The 13,485-nt window shown below is 41.5% G+C and overlaps 1 protein-coding gene across 1 annotated transcript in view; it reads left to right on the top strand.

Annotated features, from left to right (window-relative positions):
* Positions 1-13,485, top strand: part of RAB31 (RAB31, member RAS oncogene family) — a 331,933-nt gene that overhangs the window by 299,133 nt on the left and 19,315 nt on the right. The window contains exon 5 of the mRNA XM_078688146.1: positions 807-913. Within this exon, the coding sequence (XP_078544272.1) occupies positions 807-913 (107 nt within the window). The remainder of the gene's footprint in view (positions 1-806; positions 914-13,485) is intronic.

Consider the following 13,485-nt stretch of genomic DNA (forward strand, 5'->3'; position numbering starts at 1 on the left):
ATATATATAATGCTTTCAAGGTATTCAAATAGCAATCATATTGAGAAAAACCCTAGCTAAAACGCTTCGCCTTACACAAAGTCGACTGTAACAACGTGGATGAGGAGCTAGGTGGGGTACAAACCGCTAAGATGTTTACATTTGAATCCACAGTGTGGCACGAGGTAATGGATAACCTAACTGATGTACCTGAGAAGCCACACATGATAATAATTCCTGATAGCTGAACAAGTAAAGGGTGGGTGAAATATGCATTCGAACTTTACTAGGAGGTAAACACCACACTGGCACATTTCTTAGAACCATTCAGATACATTTAATATAATAAACCAGCAAACATGTTACCTAGCTAATAATGCTATATATGAAACAATCTGAATAGATGGACTATAGACTATGAATAGTTCACCCACCCGACTCAATGAAATACAGCAGACCTTTGGCACACCCAGCCATACACTTACCATGCTGATAAGATCAAACTGATTGTACTTTCACTTTACCCAACACAAACCATAACTAATTTACTCACTAAACAATGCAGTACTAATGTTAAAAGGTGATATGTGAATTATTATGTTCTAACTTAACTAATGTGAATGAGACAGTCTTGTAATGCAATAATCCAATAATGTGATACTTACCTTGCAGACACCTCGTCAATCACCCACTTCTTCATTCTGTACTATTTTGTTCTATCTAATTTCACATCTGCTATTTCAACAGGAACAGTCGCCTTTTGAGTAAACTGACAAAATATGAGTTGTTCTTGTGGCAGCATAATATTTGTCCTGTCTTTCATCTAGGATTCTTTTCATACTTTGAAAAAGTGGGTCAAGGAATTGAAAGAACATGGTCCTGAGAATATTGTCATGGCCATTGCTGGCAACAAGTGTGATCTTTCAGACACAAGGTAAGCGATTGATTTCTTTACAGTTTATTGTTTGTCCCTTGGAACTGTACTTTGATATTGCACTATTTCTTGAGAGCCTTCTTAAGAAAGTACCAGTAAATATTATGGTACTTCTTCAGTACAGACCAACAATTCTCCATAGCCTTCCGTTCCACAATGATTACTTATTTTTGTCCTATTGAATTTGTGTTGAGGCACTTCCTTCATTTGCTGCCCATTAACATTCCCTTAGTTAATGTGATGGACAAGGATGTGCTTATTGTCTCTGGCAATGGGATTCAATGCCAGATTCTTAAATGAGGTAATAGATTTTTTGAGATATCATCACTTTTTATTGTATCAGAGCCACTAATGTATCTTTGTTATAAACATATGTGTGGTCTTTGAAACTCACCACGAACAATGGGCCAAATGTACTAAGATAGGATTCACAAAAATGGGTCACTTTTTGCACACTAGATTTTTTGCTAATCTATAGTATTTTGCGAACCAACCTATATACTAATAGGTCAGTTCACAAAATACAGAACTCAAATGGGTTGCAATTCAACCTACCTCATGAATATTAAAGAGGTTGGTCACAAATTGTGACCCACTATGATTTGCTGTCTTCACAGGGATGGTGGCCTGCTAGGGTCAGCAGACTACGAGGTCTGTGATTACTTTGGAACCAGAGCCGGCTCGTGTATGAATTTCGTTGCGCGCGCTGCAACGGCAAATGCAATGCAGCGCGCGCGCAACAAAATTGGTTTTATTTATTTTTTACGTTACTTACCTGTAATTGTCCGTTTCCTGTATTTTACACCTCCCCACCCTGCCCCTTCCCCGCCCCACGTCACCGCCCAGTGGAACGCCCTACTTGAGCCGGCACGGTTTGGGACCCCTTTCCATTTGTGAACATGTTAAAACTACCTTTCAGTAGTCTGTAAAATGTAATGTTTTACCATCGGATTTCGGTCACAAAAAATAAATGTGTATATATACCACGAGGAATCACTGTTTGGAAGGGATGATTTAAACACACCCTTCTCAAAAATCCATTCCTAAACTTTCCCTAAACCCATTTAGCGATTTGTTAACATTTTATGGAATTGCTAAATGGGTTCAGTACATTTAAAAACACATTTTCTTCTTGTACAGCCTACGATTTACCAAATAGCAGCGTGTGCAACCAGAAAACATGTTCCCACTTCTAGCTATATGACTCATTGAGCAGATTTTATTCATATTGGTCAAAATTTTCTTTTTCTGGTCCTGACGTTGAAGTCCAAAATACATCAGAGCGTGAATTCAATTTTGTGATCAAAGATAAAATAAATTAAAATAAATTGCTATGGGATTATTTGTGAAAAAAATATTTTGATGGCAAACACGAAGAACGTTTCATTGATAAATAGCACATCACATCTCCAAATTATTTTATCATGAGCAATACTATCTACATTTAAAACAACTATTGGCAAAGCCAATAATTCTGAGGAGAAATGCCAGCCTTTTGGCTCTTTCTGTGCTTTTTTTGTTTTGCATGGTTTTTGCAAAAACGTTATCACCGTCAAAGCTGTCTGGTTTCCAATCTTTTAAAAACACATTGTCTAAAAGCAAAACTTGCATTTGTGTCTCAAATAGCAAGCAGTGTCGTAGTAGTTTCTGGCACTTAACATAACTACTTTGTGTGTGAATATGCTCCTTGTTTAAGGGCAAAATGCAGTCACACACAAAGAAGTTAGCCTTTGGCTTAAGTGAACTGACCCATTTCCCTATTCTGTAGGCTGTAGTGAGTGGAAAGAAAATGTGAATAACACAATAACAGACCAATGGATGAATAGAGCTGCCTGAAAACCCTTATAAGTAAGAATATATCTTTAGTAAAATCGAAAGGCCTGGGCTAATGCAAGGCATAAAAATAAATAATTCAGATTTGTAAATTCTAAAATAATATCCTCGTAACTTTCCCCTTTTCATCTTGCAGTTTTTTTATAAGGTCAATTACGATGTGAGTGGAACAATCCAATTAAAGTGTGCAATTGCAGAGGTTGAATTTGCCAAAGATGCTTAGATTTATACTTTTGGAATGCCGTTTGGAACATGTGTTCTTATGCCATCTAGTCATCTGCTCTATTGCCTGTACTGTGCTGGGGAGAGGAAACTGTACAGTCCCCCTTTCCTAAGATGGCTGTCCATAAACCTATGTACACCCATCCGTCAGAGCCTCCCCTTTCAGATTGTGCACTCTCGCATCACTGTCTCTATTCATAAAGATCTTTCATGGCTATGGAATGCTAATTTAGTCTGCACAGAAGTTTGTGAACGCTCACGCTCTTCCTGTCATGGGTTTAATCTCACCCAAGAAACCACTGCATGTGATGATGGTGTGTAAAAGGAAGCTAAAACGTCTGTTACTGAAAATAAAATCCCATATCAGGATGTCTGCGTCTCACTTGTGCACTAGTTTAAAGAACCTAGTCTCTGTGCAGAGTCTGAGTCCAGAGACTGACTAAAAGATGCAAACAAACTGCCTGTTTCCAAATATTCTTGCATCTGCAAGTCATGCCATTGTCTAAGACTCCTTATTGAAGCGTTCAATGTCTTCCCATCCTTACAACAGTCAAATTTAAGTTGGTGTTATGCATCAGGCATGAAACATGGCATGAGTCCAGCATAACTTCAAGCTTACATTTAAAGAATGGATGTGGGAAAGACTAACAAGAGGGTCAGGTGAGCCATTGAATTTCCGAGACTCCCAACGTTTAAATAGTTATGAAATGGAATAAGTAACCTTTATTCTTGAGACTGAACAAGAGAAAGCTTTTCATTAAAACAGTAAAGAATCGTTGGCTGGAGTAAAAAAGATATTGCTGTGAGTACCAGTAACTTATTATTGTAGTACTCCTGACCTAGCGAAGAAGTACCTCCTGGCCTACTCCTGGCATATCCTGAAATTCTGTTGTAAGCCAGTAGCACTCCAATAATAATTCACAGCAAGATCTTTGTGAGTAAGGCTTCCTTTATGCTGTGGCTAGATACTTTTCCATCCTTTCATTACACACCGTTGAAATGTAAAGACTTTCAAGAACAATATTTCTGAGCAAGAAGCATCAAAAACATTTGTGGTGCAGCGTGTGCACCAGGTCCTCCAGCAGTCCTGAGATCTACATCCTTTGCAAGAATCACTGATGCAACCCAGGCTAGAAAGATCAATTTTTAGCCCATCTACCTAAGTTGATGGAGTCCAAGCCGCAATTAGAATGAAGTAGAACTGCACGACAAATGCAAAAAACATAACCCCTGGAAACAGGAGAATTGTAATTTTTATTTTTATGCGGCACAACTCTAGTGCTCAACTGAGCAAATATAAAAGGATTTTAAAAAATCACAAATCCAACAGACGTAAAAAGAGTATTTGTTCCTCTAGAAGGCAATGTTGGAAAATAGTGATCTGCTGTACAAATAGGTGACTGGAGACACATTGCCAAATGTGTAGGTAAACGGAAGGGGTCAATTTACAAAGATTTTGCTTTGACCTATTCTTGTAGCACTCCTGGTTTACTCCTAACTGAAGGGGCCGATCATAAAGTGTTTAATTTGCACTAGTAAGCCAGGTGTACTACAAGAGTAAGTCACACACACCCATGCCAAAATCTCTATGAATCTTTGCGAATCCATCCCAAGATATACAAGAGAGAAATGTTGAACGTTTCCAACAGTACAGGTGCTCCACAAAGCATGTAGAAATGCCCGCTGTGCACAAACACAAGTATTTTTAGATATAGTTAAAAACAATCCAGATTTGCAAACCACATCAAAGACATGATTTGGTAACAGAGCCGATCCAATAAGCACATAACCTGAGGAAACTCAGTGCTTATAATAATTTGTAAACATTACAAAGAATATCCCCTCCAATAAAAAAGGCTTGAGTAGCTAAATTCTACAGTAAATAACATAAACATTCAACTGACAACGTAATGCCACAACAGCAGCACAATACAAGCAAGAGTAGCTTGTAAACAAAATGCATGAATGAGCACGTGACAGTGCAATCAATAAACTAAAAATATGCAAGCACCAATCTATCATTGATATAACATAACAAGAGAATGAATCCAGCCAGTAAGCTTTCATTAACTCCACTATGCACACTTGCCTTGGTAAAGCTAATGCTTCCCTCCACAGACTCTTAGACTGTGTGTACATTTGCTGCAGCTCAACCTTCTTCAGCTTAAAACTAAAGTGTCTGGAACAACCTTCTTCAGTCTGTCCTAAGATGTGGCCCCACACCATGGCCCTCAGGGCAACCTAAACCACTGCATTACAAATGAATCCATGTCTGTACGTAGAAAGGGCACCATATTTTGCTCATTTTGCATTCTATCAGAATATCGTGGATGAAATATTGTCCTACAAAAATTTTGTAGCCAAAATATTTCTAACAGAAGCACTTTGAAGGTAAAATATATATAGGTAACAATAGGTTTACTATATTTAACTTAACTAACTCCACACATATGTACCTAGACAATATATATAGACAATATATATATTCAAGGGACATGGATGAGGTGTTAAGAATGTAAAACTTGTACTTACTCATAAGTACTTACCTTCATTATATATTGGTTTTTCAGCACTAACATTTTTGTATGATAGAATATCAAGGACAGCTATACTAAAATACAGTTGTTCAATTTTCGTTCTCCTGACTACCGGCTACCTCAAGAGATCATCATTCAGCTTCCAGTGACCACTCCCTTTTGACTCCCTCCCTCACTTGACCGTACAAATAACAGGGGAATAGTCTTACAAACATGACTAGACGGTCAGCCCTCTCCGGAAGAGAAAATATTCTCCTGTCCATAAGGACCAAATCGATCTATGTATATGATTTGTATAATTCCAACAAAAAAACACAAGCTAGTTACCATGAAATACAACCAACAAATAATGTTCATTCAGTAGATTCTCTGAAAAATAACATCAGGTTTTTTAAAAAACCCTAACGTAGTTGGTGGCATCCTTCATCGTCGAGTTCCCACCTAGGGTGTCGAGTGCATCCTAGGTGTGCTATGACGCCTGATTACAGCGGAGCTGGGTTTTTTTTTGTGGTAAAGTGAATTTTTGAATAAGATTTTAAAACTGCCTCCAGCATCCCCTTCCTAATAAGGATAAGTTTAATGATGGGTTCCTGGGGTAGGACTAAAAACAGCGGTGGATGTGAAAAGAGAAATTAGTGGTTTCACACATCCAAGTGTATGGTCTACACGTTTTAGCCAAAAATGCGTGCTAGATAAGTCAGTGGCTTTCTCTAGTACCAATGGCGTATAAGCCAGAAACAATACTTTCAAAAAGTGATTGCACACTCACTAAGGCATGTGTGTGTGAGGTGGTTTCGTAACTTACGATTTACACCCAATTTTTGATAGTATCTGAAAAGATAAACTATAAAGATCCATTCATGATGCATATCGACATAGTACATTTTTCAACAACTGAAGTTCAGTAGATGCAGACCTAGTGCAGTGGGCGTGAAAAGTGCACCATGCTCCTCCTGCAACTGGATAAATACTTGCAGTTAATCACACACATGTTGTGCTCAAACTGCATGCAGTTGGTCTTGAAACACTCACAAATTTGTGTGCAAAAAGACATCACTCGTATCGTTTCAGTGACTGCATTGAATTTATACCACTCAAGACTAATGATCTGTGCTCTTACAAGCCACATATCATTCTTAGTGAACACAAGTAATATTTGCAAAATATCCTCACAAATCGTGCACTCCAGCCAAAAAACTGATTAAGGCAATCTAGTCGAAAGCCCACGGGGCAGTCTTGCTCTCTTGGTATGTCCGCTTAACAACTTGTACTCAAAGTAAGACAAGCGCCATATATTACATTGTAAACATTGTGTGGCATGCACACGCTTCAAATCGTGAAAGGGGGGAGTATTTTTACACCTACTTGTGTTGCGAAAAATCAAGAAACATGGATCCCGGGGGGAGGCGGCGCCTAGTCACATCTCTGAGGGAAGGAAAAAGAAAGAGTCAACCTCCGTAATGTCACTGGATGAGTTGTTGTATTCATAGCTGCCACGGTTTCAGATTGCTATGTGTGACATTTTCAAAATGTCAGTGTAATGATGAGTGACATTTCAACGACTAGTAGTGACACTTTCTCACAAGAAAAATCAAGCAATGAAGATGAGGGAAACATAATTATCAGAAATTACACCCATTTGAGCAACAAGAAACTTCAAGAACATCCTAAAAGTGCTGCAAAGCACTAGAAATGGTCTCTGTCCACATGGGACCTGTCCCAACAGGAAGAATCACCACTGATGACCGAATGTGTGACAAAAACACAAAGAACTGGTAGCTTTCATGTGGCGAAGTACACATAAATGCACGTTCTAGTCAATTACCATATACCTGCAAGTGTGTCAACAGCACCATGCACTTGAAGAGGAAACCGGATAGTCTATTTTAATCAACAATTCCCATGCACCCATGACACGCTAACCTGTTAATACCAGTTCCAAAAATCCCCCTAACCCCCACACGAGTACTGCACGCATTACAGATACAGATACGTAAACTTTCCATTGAAACAATAATGACCTAGAACGTTCTCCCAACACTGATATACTTCGCCTTATATGTCAATCTCTGCCATATAATGGTCTTGATACTGCATGAGTCAGGACTGCTTAATAAAACGGTATATAAAGTCCCATTTCATAAGATGAAGACTAAACACACATCTCGTCTTAGCACACGTGTGTGATGGTCTCCCTACCTCACCATCCACTCTTCAGCTCAGTGTGCAAAGGGCGCTGACACACGACAGGAGAGGGTGAGAAGCCTCCTCCCGCCTCTGTGCTCCGGTTAAAGTGAGCCAAAGTCACCGAGCTAAACTCATTGCACCTCAGCAGAGGCCCAAGCACTCCAGTGCCCGCCATCCAAGTCTCCACGCGCCCTGCATCTCAGATTGCGGCGGCACCCGCACAGCTGCCTCGGGCATGGCCAGCGCAGATTCACAGTCAGACCTGTCCCGGTGCTATAGCCTGCAAACGCCAATGAACAACCGCGGCCGCCACAGCGTTCTGAGTGACTCCTCCAGTCCAGCCCCGCCCGGGCTGTGGTGGGCCCAGCTGGGTCCCTCACGTCGCTGCTGACAGTAGGATGCATTACCACGCTGGCAGGAGAGGTAATAAACGGATGTATGACATTACAACGCATGCTTTTACCACGTATGCCTTTACAACGCTGTTTTTACAACGCATGCCTTTACAACGCATAGTGCTTTGGGGCGCTGGATAGTGAATAGTTTAATTTACTATTCCAACTCCAGTCCCCGTGGATAGTAGGGAAGGTGTTGGATAGTAAATTAAACCTATTCCCTATCCTAGAGCGCCCCCCAGCGCAATGTGTTGTAATGGTTTGCGTTGTAAAAGTTGCGTCGTAAAGGCACTGCGTGATAAAAGTTGCGTTGTAAAGGATGTTTCCCTTAATAAACAGCATGGGCCCATTTCCGAATTCAGCTACTGCCCGCTCGCACCTCGGAAGGCAGTCTGGGGAAAGTGAAAGTATGCCGCACAGCACTGCCAGCCGAGCAGTGATTAAAACAGTGGATACTTTGATAGAGAGTAAGCAGCTCTGAGCCCAACTCCCAAGAAGTCTGCTGAGCAGTACGGGGTGCCTGTCTGTGCGGCTGACGCTAGTGCCAATTAACAATATAATAACTATAGCCACCGCTCTGACGACCACAGCGCTTTACAGGCTCATCGCATATATGCGTGACTTCGCATTTCAGTGCGGTGATGCGGACCACCTCACTGAAATGCGTTAGTGTCACACGTGATGCGTGATGCTTGGCAGGACTGTTTATTGTAAAGTATGCCCTGACCGCTTCCAAAGTGATGTGTTAATCACCCGTAAATCCTCCCAAGAACCCACTTACTTCGTCACGGTCATCTGCCTGCCGAAATACCTACTGCTACCCTGTACGTGATCCCGAAGATGCTGCGGTCACGGCCACAGAGGTCTAATTAGCTAGGCCGATGCCTCCACACTTCCACATCTCGGCACGGGTTGACATAATGCAGTGCAAGCACCATTTCTAATTGGATAGGCCTTCCAAGCCTCCTGGTTAATCCTTTAATGTCCTTTCATTGTATGGATATGGCATATCCATACAATCTACCCATGTCAGAATAACAAACGGGGAAGTATGTTTAGCTACACAATGATCGGTGTAAATTTCAGAAAGTGGTGTAAAATAAAGTATGTTTAACCGAGGAGTATTCTTGTTAAAACACAACGGCTCTCTTTGTGATGGTCATATTCTTGCTGTTCTCATTAGGTCCACTTGCCTAGTCCATAGCTGGGCCCCTATTGTCCCATAATTACTATAGGTGACAAAACGATACATGTATAGCACTCCCAGGTGTGGTTTGCAAGGATTACTACTTAATGTTCAGAGGGCAGAAACAAGGGTATCTTTAGAGTCAAATGGAAAAACTCATCATGTGTATGTGGGATTCCTTAAAAAAAATGTAAGTTATCCCACAGAGATGTTATTCCACGGTATATTTTCATTTAGTCTACTTTTATGTGTAGACAAACAATAAATTCATCTCTTTTCTTTTTCAAAAAGGCAGCTCTGTAGGTTATCTTGACAAGGCTCCACCTGTTCAATTATTACCCAGCGTATGCCATCTGGTGTGTGGTGTTGCGTTTGCATCTCATGTTACTGTGAAGCTCGCGCGCAGACCCTTGTCTTTATTTTTCTGCTGGTCATTCCTATAGAGCGTAGCTGACAAGGGTATGTGATCATATATATTGCATTCAGAGAGTTGCAGTTCGTGTTTTATTTGGAATCCAGGTTTTGCCTGGTCCAACGGTCAAAGTCTTGTTAGTTGTGGTAAGGTGCCAATACGCTACAATTAACATAAGCGTAATGCCCCATCACGTTGGGTAATCCCCAACTGTTCAACGCCGTATTCCTTAGTTCAGGGTATATTTTTTAGGGCATGTTGAGACTATACAATCTTTTTAAGCTTATTGCTCTTTTAAAGGAAAAGAGGGATTTCTCCCAGTTAAGCTTGTCGGTTTGTAATATGTGCCAATGTTTATTTTGTTATTTTAGTCACTTGGTTCGATATAGTACTGTAAATTGTGACACATGTTAATGGCACAGTAGTGTCCCTCCTACTGGATTCTTCCAATAGGGCGACTGTGTTTTGGTAGAGTTAACGTTTCCAGGTAGACTTAATGATCTTCTCTGGATAGTCTTGGCCCCTTTATTTTTCTGTATTGGCTTTTGCTTGGACATGGTAGTCGTCTATTATGCTGCAGTTCCTCCTGAGCCATAAAACATTGGCCATATGGTAGATTCTCCCTTAAGGCCCTGGGGTGAAAACTGTTTAGTAAAGTGTCCTTATCCGTCGGTTTGTAGTAAGTTTTTGTTTCTGTCAAATGTAAATGTAAATGTAAATGTCATGGTACTTATAGAGCGCACTGTCACCAGACGGTCACGCCTATGCGGTTTCCTGGCGCTGATACTCATACCGCTGTGGAACCCCTCCTGGCTTTCCCTGTGAAGTGTCCACTCCTGGGCACCCCCAGGGTGAAGCCAGGCATCCTTAGCGCTGTTGGGGCCGGTGTGGAGGCTAAGCAAGCTATTGCCCAGAGTTGCAGCGTGGGGCCCATGATTAGAATAGGCACCGAGGCGAGAATTAACAGGTCAGAGGAAATTGAGCCCGAGACCCCGCCGAGGCGGGAATCGAACCCTGGTCCCTGGCCAGAACTCTGCATCAGGGTCTGCCGCTCTAACCATTGAGCCACACTCCTCCACTTTCTAATTCGCCATTTTCAGCAAATATCGTAATATCCAGAAAGGTGATTGGTTCTGGCATCCATTGTGTGTGTGAATTTCAAATTCGCATCACGTTCATTAATCCATTCCAAGAACCGGTGTAATCACTGATCCTGTCATTCCCAAACGATCATAATATCATCAATGTAACGTTTCCAGACCTTTATCCTTTATGAATAGGGATTATGAGTATTCAGGATGTGTCGTTTCTCAAAATTAAATACATATAATCCGGCCACGCTTGGAGCAAAGTTACTCTCCATTGATGCTCCGAATATTTGTCTGCCAAACTCTAAATTGTGCCATAAATGTTTTCTTATGTGTAAGGGCATTACCACTTGTTTCAGGTAGTTCATCTTCTAATTCAGTGTTGCAATAAATAAGCATCATTTTGTCAACATTTGACCAATTGAAACAATACTGTTTATTGCCTTATCCATTTTATTCTATGTTACTCTATTTACATTGAATTATATTGACAAGACTTAATTGAAATATTATTTAGCATATTTGGAAAACAGCAAACAAAGGGGCAAGACTTCTCTTTCTTTTTCAACCTCCACAGCTTGCTTGTTACCGTGAGGGTGTGAATTCAATCATTAAAGTATTGTAACCCCACCCTGAAGGAACACACAGCCAGATGTCTGAGGATACTGGTAGCAGAAAATGTTTGCAATTTGCAACCAGTCATCTTGCAACCAGTATCTATTTTTGTGAACCACCGTCTGTACTTATAGGTCAGTTCCCAAAATTCCAAATCAAAGTGTGTCGAGGTCCAATCTACTTCAGTAATATTTTTTAGGTAGGTTGCAAATTGCGACTCTCTCCAATTTGTAACATCACGATCCCAGAGAAGGTGAACTGCAAGGGTCAACATATCACCTTTTTATTAAGGTTAAAAAAATATTTGTTTTAAAGGTGACAAATTTGCTTTAATGACAGGGAGCTGCTTTTAAAAAAGAGAAGTTTTGTCTTTGGAACAGTTTTAGTGAGAGTCTGCAGTGGTGTTCTGGACCGCTTCTAGCATTCTAGAGTTGTACTCAAAATCCTGAAGAGGAAGGGGTGCAAAGGTGACTCCGTTTTATCTGTGAATAATTTACCACTCCAAGTTGGGAGTCGGTCACAAACCATTGATCTGTCAGCTACCAATGTGGTGTTTGGAAGGCATACCAAAAACATGCCCTTTCCAAATACTGAATTTGTATCCAGTTTCAGTCCCATTTAGGAGCCAGTAAAATGTTTACAATTTCTAAAATGGATTTTGATTTAAAATGTACTCTCTCTGTGTGAACCTTCCTACGACAGCCAGAGGGAAATTGGGCCATTAGAGGTAACCCTACCAACCGTTGGCTTTTTTTGTTTAGTGTCCATCACTGCCAGAAAAGGGCAGTAAATAAAAAGAACAAGCATTGGCATAGCCAATAGGTCTCGCCTTTAGGACCTTTTAAGTATTTAACCATACAACCGTTAATGTTGTTGCACCAAGGATATTGTGCTGCATATCTAAATACTTATGAGGTCCCAAAGGCAAGACCTATTGACTGTGCCAATGCTTGTTTAACCTTGGATCTATCCATTTTTCTTTAACCATACCAGTCAAATGAGTAAATAGAGTTATTGTCTTGCAGGTAGATTGGCCGCTGAATGTTAATGGTCTAGCCATCAGCACCAGCAAATTCGTCTTACCTTTCCTGTGCAGTGGGAGCGAGCATGAAGGATGGTCTGGTCTTGGCCCTCTGCTGAAGGTGCTAATCCATCCCCGTTTAAGTTTTCCTTTCATGTGACACGAGCATCAGCCATTTTTGTTTAGCATACTATGGAAAAATGGAAGTGGTGATTTGCTGTAGACGCTAAGCATTGAGTATCCAATGCTGACATCTGAGCCGATTGAGTGTAAACAAGGGGGACCAGCAACATTGGAACACGTAAATGTTGTAGTAGTGCAACCAACAGTGATATTAATTGTAATAGTGATAGTAACTGTCTCTGGTAACAGTACTAGTGTTGCCATTTATGCCACGGCTAGTAGTAAACTGGTAATATTAGTGGTTGTAAGTAGGCATAATAAGGGAATTAGTAATGGCACTAGTAGTCTTAGTAGCAGTGGATTTAGTACAGTAATTCAGAGCTATAATAGCACTATGAGCAGAACTGGTGATAGAAGTGGTACTAGTAGTATTAGTACTTCTAGAGGTAATATTGGTAGTAGTAGCATTCCAGTTCCATTACAAAGAGTACTACTAATACTGACGCTAAAGTTTATAGTAGGGTGGGTGCACACTGCCTCACATCCCAGCACTCGGTTTGGATAGCATTTCCAGCACCCCCAAAAAGAATGTGTTTCTCTACTGAAGGACAACAATCCTGAAACACGTGTCTAGAGATACGGCCTGGTCGCCCCCACTCTCCTCGCTTCTCCTGCCCTGAGCCTCCTGCTGCCTGCGCCTGAGCCTCCTGCTGCCTGCTCGCCGTTCCCGGCGCCCCAGCCGCCCGCAGGGCCGCCCGCCAAGCCCGCACAGACTTTCCCGCCGCGACCTGCCTGCGGCCCCGCCCCCCCGCGAGCCGATTGGCTCACACGCTCCCGCCTCCCAGCGAACCCTCCCTCCCGGCTCCCTTCTTAAGGGGACCTTGATTCCACCTCGGGAGCGACCACTGCGCCTTCGGCCTGGTCGCCCCCACGCTCCTCGCTTCTCCTGCCCT

This window comes from Lissotriton helveticus, chromosome 4_1 (genome assembly GCF_964261635.1).
Source record: "Lissotriton helveticus chromosome 4_1, aLisHel1.1, whole genome shotgun sequence".
Classification (NCBI taxonomy): Eukaryota; Metazoa; Chordata; class Amphibia; order Caudata; family Salamandridae; genus Lissotriton; species Lissotriton helveticus.